Source organism: Accipiter gentilis, chromosome 15 (assembly GCF_929443795.1).
Source record: "Accipiter gentilis chromosome 15, bAccGen1.1, whole genome shotgun sequence".
Classification (NCBI taxonomy): Eukaryota; Metazoa; Chordata; class Aves; order Accipitriformes; family Accipitridae; genus Astur; species Astur gentilis.
In genome coordinates, this window is record NC_064894.1 from 25312286 (window position 1) to 25339175 (window position 26890).

The 26890-nt window shown below is 42.1% G+C and overlaps 1 protein-coding gene and 1 long non-coding RNA gene across 3 annotated transcripts in view; one reads left to right on the forward strand and one right to left on the reverse strand.

Annotated features, from left to right (window-relative positions):
- Positions 1-621: 621 nt before the first annotated feature.
- Positions 622-14185, reverse strand: LOC126045975 (uncharacterized). Of its 2 annotated transcripts, XR_007508178.1 has the most exons (5): positions 5170-14182; positions 3544-3582; positions 3142-3290; positions 1614-1939; positions 622-1499 (listed from the first exon to the last, which is right to left on the reverse strand). It is a non-coding gene; the product is annotated as an uncharacterized LOC126045975 (long non-coding RNA). The 2 variants fall into 2 exon arrangements; XR_007508177.1 differs by having other exon boundaries at positions 622-1939; positions 5170-14185.
- Positions 14186-14269: 84 nt separating this feature from the next.
- CDK19 (cyclin dependent kinase 19) overlaps positions 14270-26890 on the forward strand; it is a 128883-nt gene continuing 116262 nt past the window's right edge. The window contains exon 1 of the mRNA XM_049817686.1: positions 14270-14901. Coding sequence (XP_049673643.1) covers positions 14417-14901 — 485 coding nt within the window. The 5' untranslated portion in view covers positions 14270-14416. The remainder of the gene's footprint in view (positions 14902-26890) is intronic.

A 26890-nucleotide genomic window follows, 5' to 3' on the forward strand; every position in this document is an offset into this window, starting at 1 on the left:
CCACCTTTTTTTGGTAACTGTCTGTCAAAATGTTTTTATTCCGGTAAACGGAACCTTGGCTCGAAAAAGTAGATAGATTCATGTCTTAATGTACGATCTTTCTCACGTCTTGTCTAAATTTTTTTTAATGCTGTATCTAAATTATTTAAATCAAGAAATTAAGCTTCTTGCCTGCATATCCTGGGCTTGCTATTTTTTATATTAGCAGGCTCTTTCTTTTTTTTATATTAATTAGAGTGGAGCTTTCAGAATGACTTAAGTCTCAAATCCTCTGGCTAAGAAAGATATTGGAGTTTGCTGCTTTCATGCAGAAATTGTCCCACAGGATAAAATGATTGGATTTGGATTTGTTATAAGATTACAAAGAAGGAAGCTCCTACCAGAATCAGAGTGCTGCAAAATATTTGCATTCCTAAGATGAGTAGAGTGCTTAGGTGGAGCTTCCACCAAGTATTAAGCCACTTCTGAAGTCTGTAACTCTGATGCTGCCTTTGGGAAGGCTGTCATTCAGTTCTTACCCTATTAGGGACTTCGGTGGCTGACAGCCACAGTATGGGATTACTTGCCCACCATGTGCACACAGGCACTGGCAAGTACTTGAATATGCATTACTTGCCTGCAAGTATTGGTTCTCCAGGTCTGTTGTGCATGTATATAGCTTTACAGGTCACTCCACTCCGCACGACAGCAAGTTCTGAGGACTTCATGATTCATGCCAACTGGAAGGGAAGAGCAGAGCCTTATGATGGTACATAAACACACAGAAGGCATGGTGCTAAACTGCACCTGGAGGTTACACTTTGGGCAATAACTCACTAGTTATAAAACTGGTAACATGTAATACTGCTATAAAGCACGCCCACAAAGCAAAAATCAAAGCAGGAAGCGACCTTCCCCCTGTTAATGCAATCTTATGGTTAGAAGAAGATAATTTTATGTTATATATTTATGCATTCAATATATATTTGCATATAGTAATGAATTCTGGGTAGGTTTCTCAAGGAAGATTTTTTTTTAAATAAGGAGCATCATTTAGAAATATATTGTGTAATAAATACAATGTTGGGACGGAAGGATTTTAATATCAGAAGTTATCCATTTATTCTGCTGTTTACTTGGTTTCAAGTTGTATCCTTTCAAATGCCACAAAAGCCCATTCAGGAGACCTGGCTACAGTCAGGGGGCTATTCGTATCCCTCAGTGTGGCACACTCCATGCCACATAGCATGGGAACAACATAATAACTTACAGCCTGTCCCTCCCAGCTACGTTGCAGCTTCATTTGGCCCTGCTCAGTAGTTATTTGGTGTTCCTTTTTCTGCATTAGGCTAATAAAAGCCTCCTAGAACTACTTAAAAATTGCACTATTTTACATTACAGTATAATTAGATAAGATTAAATTAAAATGGTCTTGTGAGATGATAAAGAAAAGACGTAGATAAAGATACTTATCTTCTTTTGTGCTTATATATTGGCTCAGGATGCAACACAACTTCCTGCTGTAGATTACGATAAAATAATTTATTGTATTAGAGATAAATCAATAGGAATATCACATCAGGGAAAGAAAAAACCTTTAGAATGCTATAAATATGTTTGCGCAAGGGGGTTACCAGGTTAGCGGTATCGATTTCCAAATCAATATAGCAAGTACAGCACAAAAGGCTGTGCGCAGGGAAGGTTTTAGCATGGTTTAGAACTGTTTGTACTGGTTTAGCCGTCAGCAGGGCAGAAGACTGCCATTTCCTTCCCAACATAGCTGGAACAGATGAAGATAAAACGTCTCGTTGCTTGTCACCATCCAGCAGCAGGTTCCTGCACCCACGTCTGTTGTGTAGGTGCTCCTTGGCTTGTCCCCTTGGATGCTTCTCTGGCGGTGGTTCACCAGCCTCGTGCCTCGTTGGCACGGAGGGACCCATTCTGGAGCAGGCTGGCAGAGCTGTGGGTGGAAATGGCCTTTTGTAAAAGGTGAGCGATGAAGGGCTGGGGAGTAGTAACAACTCTGGAGCAACTGTTTTCAAACTTAATTCGTGCTTATGGTCTAAATGTATAGTCATAAACCAAACAGATAAAAATAGTTTTAAGTCAATATAAGAGAAACCACACACAAAAATTGAACTTGTTTAGTTAATATCGCTTGAATTAAGTCCATATAGTTTCTGTATGTAGGAAAGGGCTCCTGAGGGGGATTTTACGGCATTTGGCCTGCTGAAAGCTCTGCAGTGGTCATGGCACAGCACTTCGATCTGCTTTTTATGCGTGACCAGATTGAGCTGGGAAATCAAATTCCCCATATTCTGGGGCTTTTCTCCATCTTTTATTTTCAATGTTGTTTCTCATAGAGATGTGCAGAACTTCTCTATTACCTCCTTTCTCTGTGAAAGTGTATTACGCGCCCTGCTGCCTGACCAATATGAGCTATAATCACTGCACGTTGTTTGCTCATCAGTAATTTGCCAAATTTATTCCCCCATTTTCAGTTGTGGTGGTTTAACCCCAGCCAGCAACTAAGTACCACGCAGCCGCTCACTCACTTCCCCCATCCAGTGGGATGGGGGAGGAAATCGGGAAAAAAAAGTAAAACTCCTGGGTTGAGATAAGAACGGTTTAATAGAACAGAAGAGAAGAAACTAATAATGATAATGATAACACTAATAAAATGACAACAGTAGTAATAAAAGGATTGGAATGTACAAATGATGCACAGGGCAGTTGCTCACCACCCGCCGACCGACACCCCACCAGTCCCCGAGCAGCGATTCCCTGCCCCCCCCCACTTCCCAGTTCATAAACTAGATGGGACGTCCCATGGTATGGAATACACCGTTGGCCAGTTTGGGTCAGGTGCCAACTTCTTGTGCCCTGGCTGGCCATGAGAAGCTGAAAAATCCTTGACTATAGTCTAAACACTACTGAGCAACAACTGAAAACATCAGTGTTATCAACATTCTTCACATGCTGAACTCAAAACATAGCACTGTACCAGCTACTAGGAAAACAGTTAGCTCTATCCCAGCTGAAACCAGGACACAGTTCATCCAGAATTGGTATGACCACCAGATTCCTTTCGGGCATTAAATTCTTCTTAAACATCTTTTTGACACTAGATTTTTTTTTTACCATTTCAGTGACCTGACATACCTTCAATGAAATCTGAATTATTGATAGACAGAAATAAATCAATTTGTAATGCCACTGAGTTCAGCTTATGTCTTTGTCTTCTTTCCATCAAAGTCTTATCAAGGTGAATTTGATCTTTGGCTTTCCACACCTCCCCCTTTCAATGTTTTCTGTGAGCGATAAGGATGACATGTGGTATCAATATTTAAGTGATATCAAGGAAAAGAGATTACACACAAAAGAAAGCATGCAATTTTATCAGACTTTACAACAGGTATCAAGTTACTTGCACTGTGCCAAAACCAGTTCTTTTTGTATCTGAATTTAAGTCGGATAGTGTCTAGGATGTTGGAAATGTGAAAAAAGAATGCACTTAATAAAGGCAGAAAATACACTCATACATACACAGCATATGATTCTCACCTGTGGGTGTTCAAGTAGATCTTTCGTATGCAGGAAGTCCTAAAGGCAGTGAAAATCTTTCATTCAGTAGGGTTGTATAGTATGACATATGAATTGTTAATTTACAAATAACCCCCCACAGGTTCTGATAACGAACTACAATTTTATATGTTTGGGAAATGATGCCTAGCTGCTGCAGCAGAGACATTTAACAAAGACTCATGTTCTGGCTCCTGAAATGAGAACCTGGTCTCTACTAGTTTCTGTATTATTCCCAATAAATCAAAACAACTGCAGATTTTCCTGCTGTGATGCTTTGGAGACTTTCCTTGAATGTTGTAAATGGTATGGAAACTCCAGAGACCAATATTTTGCATATTGCCCAGACTTTCCATCCTCAAACTTTATTTATAAACTACTGGGAATTGTATCTATTATATCGTCAAAGGGTATTTCTCTGTGATTGTAAGCCTCAGGAAGCAGGGCTTAGGTGGTACGCTGTTTGCCTATGAGTTCATTTCAGTTACATTTGATGCAGAAATAGAAAACTTCAGGCTATGAAATTCCTCCAAGTTTCATGAAACGTAACAGCTCAGTAAAGGAAAGACTAGTTCCTTCAAATTATTACCGTGACTAAAAAGCTGTTGCCCGAGCTCAAAGGTTATTTATTATGTTTAGTTTGCTGGCAGCCAGCACATGCCTAGCTCAAAAGCAGCCACATCCCCTTGGTTCTCACCCAGCTGGTAGCTGGGAGGCAGGAGGAGGGAGCTGTGGGCGCTGGGGGAAGGGAAGATTGATGACGGGCAGGGAGCCAGAGCTGTGGACACCGGGAAAGGATGAAGAATGGGACGCAGATGTAAAGAAGCCAGGGTTTCATTTCTGCCACTCCTTACCAGCACAACTTGATCTCTACCTGGGAATGACTTGAGTCAAAAGCAACACATCAAAATTAAGCAGACTGAAGTGAGTTCGGCACCCAAAATGGATTTTTAGTGTAATCAGCACAACGGTCATCATTTAAACAATTTTTTTTTATATTGGCTTATCCTCTGTTCTGTAAGCATCCAGTTCACTACATACAGTGTTCAGGATTTCACTACTGAGAACAACTTGGTAATCTGATACTAGTCTACTGCTATTGTTTCTGTTACCATTGATATCCCAATTATTTCTATTTCAAGCATGCTTGCTTCTATAACAAGCATGCTAAAGTTACAGCTCCTTGTGTTTTGTCTTACACCAAAGAATCCATTGCAAGTGATAGACTCAATAGGTTATATGAAGAAAGTTTTGTTTGCACTAGCAACTATCATTTTGCAATAATAAAATAATAGTTAATACTCAGAGTACCCAAATTTACCAATTAGATTTGAGATAGTCCTATTAAGGACATCTAAATATTATTGTTCCTACTTTATAGACACAAGAACTGAAACACATACAATGTAGTTTTTCCCGTGGTAACAATGAAGTTTGGAACAGACTCTGGGGTAAATATGGCTCCATTAAGTTACTACTGAAGCTCCATTTGATTTAAAAAGTGTATGAATTTTACTCCCTAAAATTTAAGTCTCCTTACTGTGAGATAAAGAACAAAACCTCTTTCCATGTTTTTTGCTTTCAGACAGTCCTGAGAAGCTCACACACCTGTAGAATCCAAATTCCGACAGTTCCTCAGAAGTCACAGGGTTAGTGGAGGAGCCTGTTTTGCCACAGGTTTACCCAATGGTAAGAAAACTTCAGTCAGGGAGATTTTGGTTTGGCTGTCATGGTATCGGACTGTGCCTCTGCAGAGTCAAACACCACAGTTTCAGACTGAGGAAGATTACAGATGAAAGCTCAAGTCCATGTGACATCTCATCACGCTAAGGAGGGGGCAAACTGTAAAAAGACATTATAGGCCGTTGGTAAGCGTTCTGCTGGAGAGTAGAGCTGGGTCCAAGGTGACAGGCTGATTTTGGCTTCAGCAGCTTCAGTTTGCTTTTTCTGACAGCTGGACATACAGAACATGCAGGAACTTCTGTACTTGCACTGCCTGTGATCTGTCATATGGTGTAGCTCTTGCAGAAGTCACACACAAGCTTCATGTGGCTTAAGAGCTATAGGTTGCCTATGCTTGCATTAGAGGTTGGAAGAAGCAGCACATTTTGTTTGGTTGCTTCACACAACACGAACTGTTACCAGTTTGTTAATCCTTCCGGGATCCATACTGCCTTCTTGCTGACACCAGTAGATGGGAAAGAGAAAATGAACTGTGACTTCTTCCACCCAGTCCTAACTATAGGGATTTGGTAGTTTCCACATACGGAGTAGAAGATGAGAGCCATGGCAAAGCAATTAGCCTAGTAAGATGCATCCCCCTTCCTTCTCATTCTTTCCTCAGAGCTTTCCTATGGGTGGTGGGTTGACCCTGGCCAGCAGCTGAACACCCACCCAGCTGCTTGCTTACTCCCTCCAAAGTGGGATGGGGGAGAGAATTTAAAGGGCAAAAGCGAGAAAAACGCATGGGTCAAAATAAAGACAGTTTTGTAAGTCAAGGAAAGAAACATAAGAGAGAAAAAAAACAAGTGATGGAAAGGCGCTCACTCACCACCTCCCACCAGCAGATTGATGCCCAGCCAGTCTGCAAGCAATGGCAACTTTGTAAAAACTCCCCCCCCAGGTTTTATCCCTGCGCATGATGTTATATGGTGTGCAATATCTCTTTGGTCAGCTTGTGTCAGCCTACTCGCTGCGGGGGCAGAGTGAGAAACAGAGAAGGCCTTGATGCTGTGCAAGCACTGCTCAGCAATAGCTAAAACACTGGTGTGTTATCAACACTGCTTTGGTCACAGATCTAAAACACACCACCATCTGGGCTGCTGTGAAGAAAATTAACCCCATTCCAACCAGACACAATATACTATCAGAGGCTACAGGGAACCAAGGGCACTTTATCTTTCGAAGAAACATTAATATGGCAGTTGAAAGTACTTCAGCTTAGGTGCATTAATTTAATACTTTTGATCGCCTTTATTTTGCTGAACGTCTGTGTAAAATTGGAAGGAGGATAACACAGAAGATAGTGACAAGACAAGAAGTCTTACTCAGCAGCAAGAGCATTCACGTTCTGTAGTAAGAGCAGCTAGTGATTGTCTATGGATGCATCATCTCCATACTTCCAATTCTATCAACTTTTGTTTCTGCATCTTCTGCGCGGCCAAAGTCACAGTCACTTCTCCTTGATACTTTATCCAGCCAGAAGTACTGTAGGGGTTTGACAGTAAAATTTTTGAGGTCTGGTGGCAAGGGTTTAAAAAGCATTTTTGCTTCAACAGTCAGTGCTTAGTCTTTTCTGTATATGGCATTAACAATAGGTATTTGTCTCAGGATACTGTTTTTTCGAGTTGTAGTGACAAGATCATAGCCTGAAGTATAAAAAGATTTTGGTCAGTTCTTTTTTCCAGCTGACTGAAATTTGGCTGACTGCAAATTCTTTACTGGTCGATGGACATAGCTGGTAAAGCTAACTGATAGGTTTAGTAATATTTTAATCCAAAAGTTTTCCTAAATATGGGGAAATATTCTGCCTTGCATTACAGATAGAAAACCTGGTCCCAAAAGAAATAAAACCATGCAGGACAATGGATCTCCTGGTTCCTGCTTTCATTAGACCATCTGGCTTTCTTTTAAAATTCAGAGTTGCTCAACTTCTTCAGCATAGTGAGCCAGCAGCCGATGCTGTCATTTCCTATTTGGCTGTAAATACAGTTCTGGAATCTAGATAATTTAGGATTTTGCCACTGAAGCACGGATGGAGTTAGGAAATAATAAAATTAGAGTGGAAGTAAGAAAACCAGAACTTCAGTAACATATCAAGACTCTCATCATACAAGTTCTTCTTAGGTTTGCCTAAGTCTAATTCCACCATAGTTTCAAAAAGCTCAAAATCATTCAGGAAGGAGGGATCCAGTTCTTGGATCGCTCATTTCTTTTGTTAGTACATCTTCTCAGCTTCTAACAAACTGTGTTGTAGTGAATTCCTGAGCTGGAAGTTTCTTCTGGACCATGGTACATAATAGCCAAAAATGACACAGTATTAATTATGTATGTCTTTTGTATCAATTTATTTTTTATCATTTATCACCGCCCCCAATCATTTATTTTCCCAGCTAACAAAACCAAACGTATTTAGTCTCTCCTCATAGGATCATAAGAATGGCTGTAGTAGGTGAGACCAGAGGCCCATCTAGCACACAGTGAAAGAGTATATGACAAGGGCAAGCAGATAGCAATAATCCCTTCTGTATGCCTTCCCAGCTTCCAATAATCTGACTTATTAAGACAGAGGCAGTATTTTGGGTTTAATAGCTGCTAACACTTTTGTATCCCATCATTTTGCCATTTCATATTTCTGAGTTTTGGTTATTCAATCCTGAAAGTTACTGTAATCCTACTATATGGATTCTGAGATGGGGTAACTAGAACTGAAAGCAATATGCAAGTAGTGCACCATAGTTATATGCAGTACTATACAAGTGTGTTTCATGCTGTTTTCTTAGTCTTTTCCTGAAAGAAAAGAATATTGTCCTATTTCTTGTCCTGTTAACTACTTCTGAGCACTGAACATCTGTTCAGATAACTACTCACAGTGACTTCAAGACATTTTCCTGACTGATACTAGCTTTTAGAATTTATCATCATCGTGTCTGTATGTTTTTACCCTCATGTGCATTACACTGCACTTTGGAACACTGCTTTCCAACTACCACTCATGCAGTGTTCTGGGAGCCTCCTGCAGTACTTTTCAATCAGCTTTAGATCTGAGTTATTAGATAGATATGTTCTTCAAATGTTGTCACATCATCACTCATTCCTTTTCCTAGCTCACTTATGAACTGTGAACAGCTCAGCTTTATGTACAATGCCTTGTGGGATAACCCTTCTGTCATGAAAACTCATGGTTTACTTCTGTCTTTTTTGGTTTTTGACTTTTAACTGGTTAGTCCATGAAATCAGGCTCCTTCTTATGTCATATGGAATAACAGAGCCATAGAAAAATAGGGCTGGAAATTAAAACAAGAAATCTAATTTCTAGCTACTCTCCTCATCATGTTAATGCTACCTTACCTACAAAATTTCTGACAGAGGTTTATCTAACCTTTTCTTAAAAATATCTAATTATTTTAACTTTAGTCTGATGATTACACAGTATCTCCAGACAATTTATCACTCAAAGATTTTCCTATATATAAATCTCACTTGGTTCAACTGAAGTTTGTTAATTCTTGTCCTATGTCTCCTATCCAAAGATGATTTATTAAAGCCCTTTTGAACATTTGCACTTGTAATAGGGCATCACAATCTATTTGGCTAGGAGTAACACTAAAGTATAATAGTTCTATATATAAAAATTATATATGTTCTATAGACTTGTCATGAAATACTGTTCTATAGCCATAGCTTGTCTTTAGGATGGATTCTGCCAGTAGAGTGGTATAACACTTGCTATATCCAGTGGAAAACATAACAGTAGAACTTGATACGGTTCAGGTTATCTGTTTAGCACAGTTCTGTTTCTTCTGTGGGAATGGATTTAATTTCAGAAAGCTATCAAATGGTGCAGTTTTGCTGTATTCTCCTCTATATGTTTCAGGGATAATTGAAGAAACATCTTTCCTTTTTCATTACATGCTACTGTCTTTCCTAGTTCATGGGAAAAGATCAGTGGATTCTACAGGGAAGTTTAGAATAATTTTAGCTTCTGAAAACTTTAATGACCGGCAAGGAAATAGAGTAGGAGGAATATGGTGGTGCTGAAGTGAGGATGCCAACAATGCAGGTAGACTGAAACCACGTATACCAACCAAGCCAAGGAAACTCAGTTATACCGACTGTGCAGCTCCAAAGTATGAAATTTTGGGCTCCTATATTCAGAATTAGAGTTTATGCTTTCTCCATAATTATGGGCAACTTCTATGTTTTTAGAATTCACGGCTTTCTCTAAATATCTGCTTTGGAAGCATTGGCTGGCCCTCTAAACTGGCTGTCAAGCTGATTCTCAAATGTGAATACAATGACATTAGTTAATAGTATCCTCTGGCTTCTGGGTTTTTTTTCTGACAAACTGAAGCAAGCTTACAATACTGCATGCTGTACCCCAGATGAAATAAGCTCATGCATCTTGCCTCACAATTCACAGGGAGCAAGTGGATATGCTAAGAAAGATATACAGGTGGTTACACTAGTTGATCAGCAATGAGGTTAAGTCATATTTGTGCAATGATGAACTGTGGCACACCATGCACTGCAGAATTATTTCACTTTTACTTTTCCGCCTCTCACTGGTTTTTAGTTGCTGAATGCTGAATTCCCTTGTTTTTGTCAGGTAACTGTTCAGTCTTGCCATTTTGTAAAGAGAAGGTGAGGAATAGCTTTTGTGATTTTGTGAGGTTTTTCTTTTTCTCAGGAAAAAACCATGGTGGAAAGCAGTACAGCCTATTTTGAGACCAGGTTCTTGGAATATACTCAAGAAAAGCAGAACAAGGTTTCTATTTTAGTACTATTTGGATTATGGTACTATAAAAATGAATTAAAAAAACCCAGAGCTAGCCAAATAATTATATCATGAGAGCAGAAGTCAGGACTCCCATCTTCCGTTCCTAGCATGCTCTCTAGATTTACTGTAAAATCTTGATAGAACCCCTTAGTTATGTACTTTATTTTCTAAACCTATAAAATATGGCTAACACTTTTATTATAGGTGTTTAGAAGTTAATTGACATAAAAGATTCCAAAATTCAGAGTTTTACTGGGAATGACAACATACGAACTTACAGCCAGCTGAAGACTTTCTAATCTATCCCTATAAGAAATGCTCTGACATGGTGTTCTACTTTCATTAGGCTCTTCACACTCTCACACTAATGTTTAAAAATCCCAAGTATATTTCTACGTTTTTTGGAACAGAACTGTTAGTTTTTCTCTGCTTCTGTAGAGATGATAATAAAGTTCATGTGAGACCTCTATTCATTCTGAATTTTCTCTACTCTTATTCCTCAGACTTCTGGGATGCATCTTTCAACTCTTAAGTGAAGCAACATCAGCTTAAATGTGACTGACATAAGTAAACACTGTTTGTATAAGTTTATTAAAGCCCCACTGAAGATCTACTGAAAAATGGTGTCGTTGATCTCTAAGAATCCAAAACTTCCCACTGGATTAACAAGTAAAAGCTTACAAAGAGAGTAAGTTAAGAAAAGGTGCAACTACTTCCAGATGTGGCCTAGAAAAATAAAAAAAACCCAAACATATTTTTTGGTCTCACTAATACACAAAGAGAGAACTGTGAGAGATTGCCTACGACAAGCCAAGGAATGAAGTTAAGACAAGCTGGAAAGAAAAAAACCCAGTGTATTTTAAATGCAAGGCAATCTGCAAAGAAGAAAAATGGTCTGCGTGTGTCACTTTCTTGACGTTGAAGTGTTAAAGACCAAATTCTTCCTTTTTACATTAGAAATTCATGTCTTATCTGTCTTGGAGACTTGCTTAGAGAACTGGTGAGAATATTCAATTCCTCAACTTTCAGTCTTGCTTGAAACACCATTCCTCTCCAACAGTCTGGGCACTATTTTAGGACAGTTACTTGAGATTTGGAAGAAATGGTGATTCTAACGAGCAACAACCCAGCATCTTCAGTTAGGCTAGCAGGCTGAAAAAAATCATGCTTGTAATCTGCAAGCCTCTCATTTTCTATTTTCTTTGGTGGGGCTACTCAGACTTTCTACATCAGCACAATTAACAAATGATAGGGCATTACATATGAAAAATGTTACAGTCATTTATCTTCTGACTAGAAGTGAATAATACAATTAATAAAACACTTTTAAAAAATGTGAATGCTATTAAATACGTATTACCGGTATCACAACCATTCTACAACATGGAAGAGCAATGGAAATGTCACAGTGCTGTTCTGCCTCTTTCTCTCAGACCATTTGGTGCCACTCAAAGATTCATTTCTGCTCTGTAAATGGCTGCCTGTCACTGCTCCTCCTCTGGGAACCACCTGGAGAGGAGATGACAGGCAGCAGTTCTCCAGCAGGCCTGACAGCGTGTGGCCAGTTTTCTCCACCTTTGTGAACTTGAAGTGGAATCCTGCCATGTGCTCCAACCTCAAGAAGAAACAATGTGCCCATTTCCATCTTCTAACCATGCATCGATAAAACTTTTTCATCAACTGAGAAGGTAGCCTCATTCTTACTGGCCTCTGAGCTGGCCTACGCTTGGAGCTGTTCAGTTGATTCTATGCTTTTAATGGCTTTTATGTGGCCAATGTAAGGATTCAGAAACTAGAAGCAAGGCTGTGTCACGAGAGAAGGAACCGGGCCACAGATCATGTACTGCGTTTTCCATAACCAGCTTTGTACCAGTCCAGCTTTCACTGGGGGGGCTCACGAGGGGAATGAGAAGAGCATAGCTTGTTTAGTCCAGCAAAATAAAGGCTGTATGGGATGAGATTGCTGTCTATAAATACTTTTGGCAGGGGATACACACAGGAGAGTGGGAAAGGCTACTTCAGGACAGCATTTGCGCAGGAAGAAAAGATGGATGTGGACTGGTCACAGGGAAATGTAGGTCTGAAATTTGAAAAAAGCTTCCAGCTGTTAGGTGTCTCTTGGACAGCTGCTCCCAGTAGCAGCAGCTAGGGCCAAAATGTTTACTGGCAAAGCACTATCAGTTTATGGAAGAATAAAATGGCTGCTTGCAAACTAGGGAGCTGGCTACAGTACAGGGTAGAGGGGAATTAAGCTGCCTTGGCTTACAAATGCCAGCCTAGCTGGGCTTCCATAATGGCAGGGGGTATGCTGTTAGCCCTCTCTGACCCGCACTGTGGACATACAATGAATTGTAGTAAAAGACAGTCTTTTCATTACAGGGTGGAATTGAAAGAGTAGAGGACAAAAGCCTTAATGATGAAAATGGGCAATAACAGCTATTTTTTTGGTCAAAGAGGGCAATGGGAGCTACTTGTAGAGTTTATTATTTCCAACAGCAAGCGGTCCTTATTCCTAGTGACTGTAAGACTGGATGAGTACATCTGGGTAGCATAACCTTCTACGGCTACATGCTTGCCTTTTTAAGTCTATGTCCCTTTCTTCTTGGTGTTGGCTTTGATTACTAGGTGACCAAAGACAGGAATGCTTTGCAAAATTTAAACGGTTAGCTCTAATTTTAGCAAACGTCTTTAACATTGGTACTGAAAGATCAATGGTCCTCTCTCCCTTGTGTTTATGAAATTTGCCAGCTCATGAGCGGGCCTTCTTCAGAAAGATCTGTATCTGCAACTGCAGAGAAAAGCACTCGTAGTTCTTTGGAAAATACTACTTTGGTAAAGGAGCGATGAAGTTTTCTGAGAAATTTTGGTTGGTTGTTAGCTACCTGACACAAGGGAAATTCTGAATCATCTATTGCCTTCTGGAAGAAATAATCTCTTCGACATGGTTACACTCTTGCCACTGCTTGAGAAACAAACTTCTGGTTAGGACCTCATAACTTAACTATGCACTAGTAGTCATATATAGTACCTTACCTTATAGTGCAGTTGGCCCCTCCCTTTGCTTTGTCAGCAATGACAGCTTCTCCTCAGCTTGTCCACCCCTCCTATCCAGTGTGTGCTAGGCAGTGGAAAAACTTTCCCTTTAGGTAACTAACACTGCCTGGGCAGGTGATGAACCAAGATGGTTTCTGTATACGGACAGCCTCTGTTTTAACTCTCCCCTTCTCTAATTTCATTCTGTTTCATTCACTTGCTGCTGACTGTTATAAATGAAGGTTGAGAACACAAGGCAGGGATTATTATGTACTTGTATGACAGGATATAACCTTGGTATTTGGTTAGCTCTGCACGGTGCTTCCATAATGCAAATATGCTTGCAGAGAGTGATGTTTCTCGCAAAGAAATCCCTTAATGAGAGAGGCCAAGACATAATTTCAAGAGGCCTAAGTATTTCTGTGATCTCAAAATCCTTCTTCATGAGACAGTAGCGTCGTGTTTGTCTAAAAATCTCTGTGCTGGGGGGCCGAAGGGACACGGCTTTGCTGTGGTGCAGGATCACAAAGCCTCGGCGATAAGCTGGGATTTGAATGCGAGCACCGTCACCTGCCCCTGTGATTCTTACTACGAACACAAGCAGTCTATCCGGCAGCGCCTGGCTACTTCCAGCCGGTTTCCCAGAACTCGTGTTTCCACCCCTCCACCTGCTCCGGCCCTCCGCCTCTCCCCTTCGACCCCAAACGGCCGCGGGCCTACACCGCGGGCCCTCCGCCACCCGGCAGCGGGAACGGGGTCGAGGCCTCCGCTCCTCTGACAAGCTGTTTGCTTTGGGCGGGCCCCCGAGGAGCAGCGGCTCTTCCCCGACGCCGCAAACCCCACCGGGCTCGGGGCGCTGCCTCCGAACAGCCGCCGGGCCGGGCCGGGCCCTGCTCGCCTCACCTCAGCCCGCGGTCGGGCGGGGCGGCTGCCAAGTCCCGCCCCCGCCCGAGCCACTGCGGGGGGAGGCGGGGCGAGACCGGCCAATCAGGGGATGGCATCCAGCGGGGGGGGGCGGGGCAGCGCATTGAGTGGCAGCTCGCGAGATAAACAACTTGCCGCACTATTCGGCGCCCCGCAGGCCGGTGCGCGCTGTGAGGCGGCGGCGGCGGCGGCGGCGGCGGCGAGGGGGGTGCGCGCCCACCCGCCCGCCCTCCAACCATCTCCCCCATCCCAGCGAGAGGCGCCGAGACCGGCCGCGCTCGCCGCTCCCGCCTCTGCCCGCAATGTGAAGAGTCAGCAAGTTCCCAGCGGCCGCTGAAACGCTCGGTGTCTCTGGGGAGCCGAGTGCGCCGACGCCGCCTGGCCGGGGCGGCCCGGGGCATGCCGGGAGTTGTAGTTCTGTCGCCACCAACGCCTCGCTGGCGGCGCCGGGGCCGGCGCCCGCAGCCGCACTACGACTCCCGGCATCCCCCGCGCCGCGCCGCCAGTAGCCCAGTTGAAGCGGGTGGCGGCGGAGCGCACCCCCGCCCCCCGCCAAAAAGCCCCAAACCAAAACAAAAACAAACCGCCCCCCCCCCCCCCTCCACCCCCCCCCCCTCCCGCGCCTTCCCCACCTCCCCGCCCGCCGCCCCCGTCGAGCCCCGGAAATGGCGGCGCCGGGAGGGGGCTCCGCCAGCCGGGGGTGCTGATCCGGCCGCCGCGTCCCTTACCCGTCCCCTCCCCGCCCATGGGCGAGACATGGACTACGAGTTCAAGTCGAAGCTGGCGGCCGAGCGTGAGCGGGTGGAGGACCTGTTCGAGTACGAGGGCTGCAAAGTGGGCAGAGGCACCTACGGGCACGTCTACAAGGCCCGCCGCAAGGACGGGTAAGGGCCGGGCCGCGCCGCCGGGCCGCGCCGCCAACGGCCGGAGGGCCCCCCCCCCCCCCCAATCCCGCCCCGCTTCCCCCTTCTTCCCCGCGCCGGCGCCCTCCTCTCCCCTCCCCGGAAAGTTTCTGGCAGCGTTGCGGAGTGTGTGTGGGGGGGGGGGAGCGCGGAGCCCGCCCAAGCAACCCGGGCCCCGGGTTGCCCCGGCCCTAGGCGGAGGGCGGCCCCTCGGCCCTACGCGGTGCCCGGCTGCCCGCCGAGCGCTTGGCGTCGTGTGAGGGGAAGACGAGCCCGCCGCCCCGCTGTCGGCGTCCCCGGCGGGTGCCCTCCCTCTCGGCGGCCGTGGGACGCGGCAGCCCTCCGCCGCCGGCCGAGGCCGCGGTGGCGCGTCCCGCTTTGCCCCCCTCCCGGCAGCGGGCGGGGGGTGCTGTGTCTGTCAGGCTGTGCCGCCGGGATCGCCTTCGGTCCTCACGCACCGGGGGTCAGGCTTTCATCTTTTGTGTGACCGCGTTCGTGCTTTTGACGTTCTGCCCCGAGAACTCGCGGGTTGGAGGGGGCGGGGGGGGTGTCGGAAAGCGAGGGAGTTTGATGTGAGGGGCACCCGGCTACCGACCGCCCCTCCCCGCCGTCTCCCCCTCAGGCCGATGCTCCTTCACCGGGGAGCGCGGCGTGGGGCCGTGGTCTGGCCTCAGCCCCCGGCTGAACCCAGAGCCGGGTCGGTGGGTCCGGGAGGCTCCGGGTCTCCCACAGCCGGTCGTGCGGGTCTCCCTCGGCCCCCTTCCCCACGCGAGACAGAGCGCGGTACCTGCGCCCGTCCTCAAATACCCGGCTGCTGGCTGGGTCCGGAGAGGTCTTTTAGCCCGCCTGTGTTGGCTGAGCGAGGTTTCCTTCTTTTCCCTGGGGAAAAGACAGTGGGCACCGTAGGGTAGGTGTCCCGTGGGTGCCATTTTCAGTGTATGGTGGTAAAGAGAGCGATGGGGAGCTCGGACTGCAGTTTGGGATTGCTTAGCTGGGGTGCAGTTGTTGGGGAGGAGGAGTCCTGAGGCCCGAGTAAGGCTCTCGAGCAGGTGCAGCTTCCGAATAGAAGCCTTTATTCTTTCTTTTTTTTGTTGTTTTTTTCCTTTTTCCCTCAAGAAGAGCCGTTAAGCGCTTTTTCACTGTGGCGTGTGAATAGTGCACAAACATGGACTGCACTTATAGAAGTGTTCTAAGCGTACTGTAAAGTTCGATTAAAATACACTTGCAAATCTGAGGTGATACCCTTCTAACAGAAAGCCAAAGAATAATAGCCTTCCATCATAGGCAACTGGAAGAATATGGAAAAATGGCAATTTTAAAAATAAAGTTCTGGAAGTGGTTAATGGAATGCTGCTGCTTTAGATTAATAGAGAAGTCCAGGGATTTTTCTGTAGATGTAAATTGCATTCATGTGTGTCTTGGAAAATTTAAACTCTGCATTAAGAGGATGTAGTATCAAAGTGATTAATAACTGAAAGGTAGCACACTAATTCAGGTGGAGGATTAAATGCTGGGAAACGAGCTCTGATTCTGACTAGCTGGCTCTGCAACCTTAAGAAACCTAGAGCATAGCTAACTTGAAAAGGCAGTGTTAAAGCCTTTCTGGGTATTACAGCTGCCACTGAGCTCTTCTAATATTTGTGGGTTTAGTAGTCGTGTTTTCTTTTTCTTTTTTTTTTAACTTTCAATTTATTTATATTATATATTTGAGTTATATGAGAGGAAGCGGTAATAAAAATGCTCGAAATGCTGGTTAAATGTTTTTTGCTGTTCTTTGCTATAGTAACCCTAAAATTACTGCTTGTAAGAACAGCATAGAAGAGGCAGAGGGTTTTACTGTTTCATGAAAAAAATGAAATTTGATGTCTAGCTTATCTGTTTCATTTCAGTCATTGGCAATGGAAAGATGTTGCAAGAATTACATTGATGCTACAAGGCACCATAAAGGACATGTCTTCAAAATCCCTACGATAATAATAGTATTATAAATGCAAATGGCTAGTAAAGCAAAAGTAAACGTGATAAAAAGATAGCTAATATGTCAGAGCTGGTAATAATCAAAGGGAGACCTTGATCCGTAAGTAAACTAAATGGTAAAAGGAAGTGCAAGGTTTCAGTAGGCAGCCAGATAGATTGAAATGCAATATAATGTGGCCCAAATGCAACTGTACTATATACTCGGAGGTTTTACTTCATGAAGCTTGGAAACTGGATTATTCGCCCTGGTTTTTTTGATTTTCTTTTTTTATGGCACCGGTGAGGTCACTCTCAGTTGCTTTTGTGTGCTTTTAGGACCTTGGGTGAAAGTAAGATGTGAATGAGTCAGAAAAAAAATCAAACCCCATCCTAAATCATTAAGATAAGCTGATTTCCTTGTGAAAATATCTAGCTAAAATATCTCTGAGGGGTGGAGGATATTTAGCCTTAGTTCTTAAAGTTAAGGGGTCTTTAATGACAGAGAGAAACTTTTTCCAATGCTGGCAACAGAAACCTAGCAGTGATGCATATTTATAGTGTGCTGATCACTGGGGGATTTTGAGCCTCCTGTAGAGGAATTCTTCTTTGGTTGATCATAGGGACTGTTTCAGTATTTCAAATTTGCAAGGTGTTCCTGTATAAAAGAGAAAGAATCTGGCTACTTTCTTCTTATAGTCAATTTGCAGTCTCGGGAGGCTGAGGGCAATAAGAACCTTGTAGCTCTACAGAAATTCCACTGAGATCCTGTCACTTCATGTTTCAAAAACTTGGCATATAAACTTTATGAAATAGTAAAATGTGTTTATATGGAGCTTGGCAAGCTGTTCGATAAAATGCTTGTAAAAAAAGTGGTTGCATTTCTTAGATCTCCGTGAATGGCTTGGGCATAAAAGCAGTTTTTCAACAAAGTAACAGCTTAGTTTGGCTTTTTCAGCCTAGAGTGGAGTATCATTTGGCATGGTTCTAGTGAGCTGATTGATTTCTATGAAAGTTAAAAGATATTTTTTTTTTTTAAATAGTCAGGTTTGAACAATGTTGGTGTGACATTTGCATGTACTGCATGAGCATATTTTTAAAGATGTTGAGCACCTGCAGCTTCCATTTACTTTAGGAGTGTTTGTGTGCTCTGATGAGGTCTAGTGGTATTACCTGCATTATGTATTTGGCTAAATTAGGCACCTGGGTTTACAAAACTTTCATTAACATTTTTGCAGTCCAGAAGGGCTAGAAAGTAAGGGTCTTTTATATAAGCTGTCTAATGGTTTATTTCAGTGTACACAAAAACTGGACCAGTGGCTTTGGGGGAGGGGGAAATAGTGATATAAGTCTCATGATTGCAATTCAGTTGTCACTGTTAAGTTTTGAGCTCTTTATGTAGCTGGAAAATCTGTTACAGTTTTTTTTTGTGTGTACTACCTCAAAACGTCATGTTGGCTTTTGCTCGTGGCTTTTTGGACACTTGTTCACGTTTATCCAGTAAAACCAAGAAAGTGATTTTTCCAGTCACGGTTAGGAAAGTGTGATTTTTTTGTTTCCTGCCTTACCTCTCCTCGTTATGTTCCTTGCTGCTTCTTTGATCACAGTTTAAGCCATAATGTTGTGCTTAGTTGTTTCAGTTCCTGTATCCCCTTATCATATGGGAGGCAATTTTTAGGAAGAAATGAGGGTTGGAAATTCTGTTTGTTGTATATCCCTGAATTACTTCCCTTTACTCTTCAGGAAAGATCAGCCAGTCAGTCCAGGCCACTACAAAGTACTTCTGTTCCTTCACCAGGATGTCAGCTCACCTGCAAGAGGATGTTTGGGCAAGTCAGCAAGCTGCAAAGATACTGCTCTTGGTTAGTCAGGAGCGTGCAGGGAATAATGGAATGCACGAGTAAAGTAGAAAATAGGCCACTCTGTTCTTTTGTAGCAGCAACAGCCAATGTAACACTTGCAAAAACTGAAATCTTCCTGTGAATAAAACCTTTCTAGTTATTGCTGCTTGCTTCTGCTTACTTTTAAACAAACAATTGAGCTGGCTGCTTTCTGTCACGCTATGGCGATGTTATTTTTCTTTGACTCGCTACCTGGGTTTGGGCAACAGAGATGATTAAAATAAAATTAAAAACATACTTTTTTTTTCTTTCCGAGTAACTATGTAGGTAATATTTTTAATTTGTATGTTTCAAAACACCTCTTAAAAAGCAGGTATGTGCTTTTTCATCTTGTTATGGAGGGAGTGACAGAAATACAGAGTGATCAGCTTCCAAGATGATGGCAGCAGAAGAACCAGGAGTTGTCCCCTGGGCAGCTGCCAGGCTCACCACCTGCTCAGTAGCTGGTGCTGCTCTGGCAGACCCTCCTTATCCTTTGGCAAGTATAAAAGGTTTGGCACTGCCCTGTACTGTACAATGTATCAGCTGAATGAAGTGTGCAGATTTATATGCTAATATAGTAATACACTTTAAAAAAAAAAAAAGTCAGTCACTATTTGTACCTTCTCAGATTACTTTGTTGTTAATGTATCTGTAGCTCTCAAACAAGAGAATTGGTACAAAATGAGCTTCACCTTAGCTGCCAAATACGGAATTCCTTTCTGGAAATTGGGCAACAGTGATGCAAGTCCAAAAACATCACTATAAAATAAGGGCATAGGAGGGGAGACACAAATGAAATCTTTTCACCGTCCCCCACTTTTCTGAGTACTGTAAGCTTGTGACTAAAGAGGAGAGTCTGTTTTCCTCTTTGGACTGATACTGGTGTGCAGAAGCATTAAAGTTCTTAACGGGGATCTGAAGTGCTTACAGCATCCAAGTCCACACAAGAGTCAAGTGAAAATTAGGGCATGGGAAGAGAAAGGAAGATGAAGTACATAGCCAAGGCAAGTGTATAATCAGAGGAATGCTGGCTGTGGTCCTGGCCATGTAACCTTTAGTTTCTTTTAGGTTTTTTTTTATTTGATGAATCTTATTTGTTTGAAGCAGAAGTGGAAGACTATTGATTAAGAGACAAAAAATAGTGTGCTGTGAGGCATGGCTCTATTGGAAAAACAGGCTTTCTCCTGGGGCGACTTGCTGTGGTTGGGGTTTCTGCTAATATTGTTATGTTGTTCAGAGTTTGCCTCTGGTCATACTTATGACTGAGATCACTGTGGTGGTAGAAAACTTTAAGTGTAGAAGAGGCAAAGGTAATTTGCTTATTCTCTTAAACCAGTATTCATATAGCAATAATTTGCGTACTGTTCTCCCCATATTGTTATTCTGCAGAGCTTAAATTACTGAAGTCGTGTAGCACAAGTGTGTCGGGAAGTGAAACTTGCGCTCAAGTTGACTAAATGCTACAAATGATCAATGTTGGCGGTAAAATCACAGGGGAATGGGCACGTGTGTACTGCAGTTTACTGTTGAGAGAGGCAACTCATTGATGTGGCAAGGATTATAGTCTCTTGAATGTGAAACTGGAGTGTTATGTACCAATGCAAGTCCATACTTGTAAGATATTTGAGATTCTACAATAATTTATGTATTTACTTCTTATTTCCTCTCTTTGTCATTGTCTTGAACGTAAGAAATTTGAGTTTTCAGCTGTAGTTGCTGTTCACTAATGTAATCCTGTGACAGTCTAAATCACAGAAATACTGACCCTAGTCAGAAAGCAATGTATTTGATCCTGAACAATTACCTTTCTCTGCAGCAAAATCTCTACCAATGATGGTATCTGAAAAGCTGTCTTTTGCTTCTCACTTTCATATTTTTTTTTCCTTGATGAAACTCACTATCTTGAGGAAGGCAGAATGGCCGAAGGTGTTCATGCCTCACTATCATCTCTCAATAGCTAAGTAAACCTATATACTAGATCTACCTGCAAATCCTGAAAATACTTGTTACCACTAAGTGCTCTTAATATGTGTGAGAGAGCAGCAGAACTAACCCAGACCCGTCTAACTAGTTGCCTGCAATGCATTCTAATAAAAAAGCCCCAATCTAGGAAGAGATCGTTGGTATTTCATAACTGTGCCTTACTGAGAGCTGCTAGTGCACCTACACTGTGGCTTTGCTTCCTGCTCAAGAGAATAGCGCAAGTGGTGATGAGTAATTTTTAGTGCTTCCTACAGGCTCTTGCGTATGGTCTCTTCCATGGCTATTTTCTCCTTTCTTCTGTTACTCTCCCTGAAACCAAGTGCAGAAATGAGCTGTACAGCCCTTAGCCTTTCAGAAAGAAAATAGCATTCAGCCGGTATTTCATTTGCTACTATGGCAAGTACAAAGGTATTGTAGTGTTGGTGGTAGGAGCTTGAGGAAGAAAGGAGGTGAGCGTAGGTGACAAGATGTAGAAGAGGTTGCGTTTGAGAGAGGAATGGATAAAGATTTTTGCCAAGCTTGCAGAGGAAGACTCGTGCATAAATTAGCTCATAATAAGCTGTGAAGGAAAACCTCTCGAGATTTAGTCGTGGTTTTTATAGAGATGAAGAGGATAAGAAGTTTCCTGTTAGAGTGAGGGGGGTTAAGAGTTTTCCAATAGTGCTGCAGGAAAAGGAAGTAAGAGTTTGAAGGGGAAGAAAGATTCCTTTCAGCCCCCTACCTGGTAAGAGGGTGGAAAGCAAGGTAAAACAGGGGCTAGCTCAGAAGCTAAATTCTTCTCATGTGAACTACTTGATGTAGAAATTGAATATGTCGGTGTATTTCTGGGTCATCCGATCTAATTTGTTGTATTGTAGCTAGAAGTGTTGTAAAGTTTCTTTCATAAGTTTACTTTCAAGATGAGTATTTTCACATCATGCATGATTTAAAAAGAAAACAAAAAAACAACAAAAAAATCCCAAGTCCCGGAAATTGCCATGAATCAGAATGCCACAGATGTGTTTGCACAAGTAACCAGAATTTTTGTGGAATGTTCTAAGCAAAGTTCACTAGAGGTTGGTTAGTAACATTGAATATTCCCATATCTTTTGAAAATGCCTGCTGAAAGGGTGTGTTTGCCTCTTCTGTGGCCTTAATCAAGCTCATAATTTGCATAGGTGCCTTCTGACCCAGGTCTTTCTCCTCTATTTTTAACTGCTGAGTTCTACATTGTGAAATAAGATTCTGTTTGCATGGGCTTGCTGCTGCTTAACGTACAGTTCAGGAGATGATATGGTCTACGTACATGATCGAGGAAGGGATCGTTAGCAGAAGTGATTGGCAGCTCTCACATTCTGCTTCTTGTTGTTTGATATGTTGTTTCTTGAGCTTCTTTGCTAGCATTTGAGAACTGACACAGGCTGCAATTTTTTATTCTCTTTTACTGAAACAAAGTATTAGAACTTAAAAAAGATTTATTTGTTTCAGTAACAGTGTGTTTGCCTGAAGGAATGCTGAAACTGGTCCAGGACAACTGCTTTTAGAATAAATTGGCTAACTCAGCATGTGACTTTAGGAAATGAAGAACAGTTTCTACTTGTGTAGCAAATACAAAAACTTTACGGTTTTGTCTTGACTTATGAGCGTCATGTATCAAAATAGTTCAGGTTTATAAAAGCCCTCCCAGCTCTGGGGACTTGGTTTACATAGATCACTTGACTATAAGTTAGATGACTGATAGGTAAAAATGCTAGTTGTGATGATATTAGAAATTATTATACCTCTTGTGAACTTCAGCTATTTCAACAGATACAAGAAGGAAAAAAAGCACAGAAACCTTTTTAATCACACTTTGTTACTAACAAAATCTGGTGAAAGTCTTCAACTGATACTTCTGTATCTGAATTTCTTTTTAATATTTTCTTAGACTTTTCTGTGGGAGCATAATTCTTTCATTTAGCAGTGGGTTTTTTTTGAGAATTTATGAAATATTAGTGTATCTAGTCAGACTGTCTGAAAGGGAAAGAATGTTGTAGAGATAGTGTTAACTGACCTTTGCAAAATTGGTGTCTGTAGGTGTGGGTTGGTTTTTTTTGGTTGGTGTGTGGTTGGTTTGGGTTTGTGTGTGTGTGTGTTTTATTTGCTTGTTTTAAACTTTATTGGAAAGTAGCACTGACTTTTCTGGTTGTGAGAAAGATTGGAGGAGCTGGGATTATTGGAATAGTGGATCTCTGAAGGGCATTATTCATGTTTGCTTCTGTCTCTCCTGGGATTAGCAGTTTTTAAATAAATATTTTCAGATGAGGCTAATGCATAACTGCTTGTTTCTCTCTCAGTTGTCATCTGTTTTCTACAGAGTTCATGATATTGAAATATTCTAGGGTCATTCATCTGGTAGGTGAAATGACACTGAGGTCAGGCTTTCCAATAGGCAAAGCAACAGGTATAGCTTCCTGTGTGCGCTGGGAGTGTCAGTTTGCTCAATTAAGGATAAAGGTTCTGGGCTAAATAAGAGTACAGATATAAACTGGGGACAGTCTCTAACAGTATGGCTTTAAACATGTAAACTGGGCCTCACATGCAGTATGATTATTTTTTTTGTTCATTCCCTGCTGACTTAAGTAGAAGATGCTATTGATTTCTTTTTAGAGTCAAGTGAAAATAAATGTTATAGGCAATTGGCTTGGAGGCAGAAACTAGATCTGCTGGAATGGAAGCTACGTCCAGAGTTATGTTTTGCTGTTTTGAAGCAACGTATCTGGTTTCCTCAGGCATTAATTGCAGGAGTCGTCAATCCTTTCTATGTGGCCAGGTTTTCTGCTTCTTCTGTCCCTCCTTCCTTTGCCTATCTTATTAGAGCACTTGGAAGCATTCACACAGGTAGTGCTGGGACTCTGCTCTGACTGCAATTGTCCTTGACCCTCCCACCACTTTGGTGTGTTGTGGGGTCCGAGAGCCTGAAGAGATCTGATGATAGAAAGGCCACTCATGCATGAAATCCTAGTGGCATGAGGTTAACTGTTTGACTCTTAAGTAGACTGTTTTGAGAGAGACGCTTCTTATTTTATGACTTATGTATTCTGCAAATTCAAAGGTGTTTAGAGAAAATTCTTGCTCGTATTAATACTTCCATGGATTATCACAGATTCATGCTAAGATTTAACACCTTGCTCATTCAAATATGCCATGTTTGTTGCTTTGGTTTGTTATCGTTAGTGCAGCTGGCAGTAGGTTTCAGCCTGTGTCTTTAAATATGTCTATTCCTGAAACAGAGTTCCTGTATGAGTTGTTGCCAAGTTCTCAAGGGCATTGTAGACTTCAAAGTTAGCTTTATGTTCATACCTTTTGATTAAAATCAGTCATTGTACGGGATAACCAGTTATTCCTTTGTCCAATTCTTTCATGCTCCAAATGAGAAACAGAGGTAGACAAATTACCAGATTTAATTTGACCTTCAGTTCAGAACGACCAAAAGACCGTTACAAGTCAAATGCCATTTATTCTACCTTTAGCATGATTTCAATGGTGGGAAAAAAATGTCAGTGTGAAACTTTCTCCAAGTGCTGCTCTTAGGCTTCTCTCATGCTCTTTCTGTAGCTTATTCTGACTATGGGACAGGCAGCTTTAAAGTTCAAAGGAAGCAGAACATGGCTCATGTTCTCCAGGAACAGATACGATGATTGCTGACTAAAGACCTTGTTTGTTGTTGAGAAGTAGCAAGACTCTCTTAGTGGCTGGAATAAAGACACCTGTAACTTTGTGAAATCCTAATCGTCTGACATTGAAGTGAGGAAAAAACATGGAGATGCTCCATTACCAATGATGATTTTTTTTTTTCCCCTTTCAGACTGAATTAAATTAGACCTCATGGTGACTTTGTAGAATTTCATTCTGGTCCTTATACCTTCTCGTGAGGGTGGGTTTTTTTACCTTGGGACAACTTTCCAGCTGTAACAAATGTGCTCTGTCTCACTCTGCCCATACAGAATGTTGGGTCTTACTTCTTACTCATGATTTGGGTGGCAGCTTTTGTACCTAAAGGATAGTTCACTAACTCAGAATTACATCCGCGCTGTGCTAGTAAGCTTTCGTGTAGGTCTGGCTATGAGAAGTGAAGATTTCACGCTAGATCATTTGAGTTGGGAAGTATGAAGGAAAACAAGAACAGAAATTGTGTGACAGGTCTCTGATAAATCTGGGCTTTCTATATGCTTTAGAGGATGCATTTGATTGTGTCATGAGCTGGAAAAGGAAAACTGAGTAACTGTGGCTTTTAGGCCATTGTCCTTCTGATAGGTCTTACACTGAGTCAGTATTTTTTTCTTCTGCAATAGGTGAACCTAATGCATTATAATGATTTAGAAAAAAATCCGCATTCAGTGTTTCAAACAGGTTCTTGCCAAAAAGACCCCAAAGAAATACAGGCTTCCTAATATTTGGTGATTTCGTAGTAATTTCCCCACCTATGAAAGCTGCAGTATTTAGCCAGGTTTAGCACTACAGAGAAAGAGACGTGATGCACATGAAACTGGACTATGTAGCAATGGTATCTTTTCACTCTATGGCTTTAGGACCTATGCTTATAAAATTACTGAAAACAGACAGCTAATATTCTTGACATTTACAGTTAGTGGCAAACATTCTTATAAGTGATTTTATGAAACAAACAGCAGATTCTTTTTTGGCTTAGTCTAAATGACACTGTGTCTGTGGTCTTGGTGTGTAATTCACTGATAAAGAAAAGTTTGTTTCCTCTTTATTTCAGAGGTATTTTTCTCCTTGCTGCTGCTGTTCCTTATTTTAAGGTAACAAATCCTCACATGCAGTATCCTTTCTGGAAGGGAGGTATTTCTTAAATCTATTCATTATGTGTAATCAAGCCTGTCTATAAAGAAACTAAGTCAGGTACAGCTCTATCCCCTGCTTTAATATAACAATTGCTGGAAGAAATTACCTGGAACAGCAGAATAATTTTACAGCTTTCAAGGTTTAATGTGAACACTTTAGTTTTTACCTTTGTAAACAGGCTGTCAAGTCTGCTTATGCCAATCTGTTATAAAATAAACCTACTTGTATGAAATTCACAGTTCTCAGTCACTCAGGGTATTTTGGAGCCAGTCTAATTTTAGCAATGGCAACAACCGCGTAGCTGGTTGAGGTCTCTGTGAATCTTCATCAATAGATTTGGAGTGAGGGTGGCAGTGACTGAAGATGTGCTCTCTTTGCTTACAAATACAAAGTTTTATTGTTATAGTGTAAAGGCTAAATTTTAATACGATTAAGGTTAGCGAGATTTCCAATGGTCTGTTGTTACAGAGATCTTAAAAATCTGTTTGTGGTTGTGACTGAAATAGTCTGAAACTGTTGGTAACAGAGGGTATCTGTGCTACAAAGATTTGCTTTTAATTTTCTGAATTAGAAACTACTGGAAAAAAGGGAAGAGGATATAGTTAGGTTATGTGTAATGGTGCTGGAACAGTTCCCGTCTCCTCATGTTGATAGTGAGACCCCTACTCCCCACTCCCAGTCTAGTGAAATTATAGCTGTGTAAAGGAATTTTTTTTTTATAACAGAAATTCTTATCAGTGCTCAGGTTCACTGTTTTGTCTTTTTAATCTGCTGTCATCTCATACATAAAGAACACATCACCTCTGGTGGGTGAAGATTTGGGTTTTCTTTATAGGTATTTAGCATCTTTTGTGAGACTCTGGAATCGCACAATATAGGGGTGTTGTGTTTAATGGCAAGTAGCTTCACATCACTTTAAGAACTTGTCTTGTTCTTGAACATGCACATTTCCTCCTGAGTTCATAGGCTGCTTTACACAGGAATATACAAGCAGAAGGGCAGCCATATCAACAGCAGTTTTTAGAGGTAGGTCTGGGGATATTCTGTAGATAATAGAACAAAACCTGGGTATAGGTCAATTTCTAATAGGGTACTGTGATAACACTGAGTGTCTCTTCATAATCTGATGCCAGTGGTGCTTTTAATGTGATCTCTTTTATATGGCTGGAACGTGCCAGATTTTCCAGCAGGCTAACCTTGGTGTAACTGTTCTGCTGTGTGTTTCTCAAATATATGTACTTTTTAAAAAAGGCTAATTGTTGTCATCAGTTGCTCTATATTTGAATCTCTGCCAGTTTATAAACATTTATAGTAGACTTAATTTT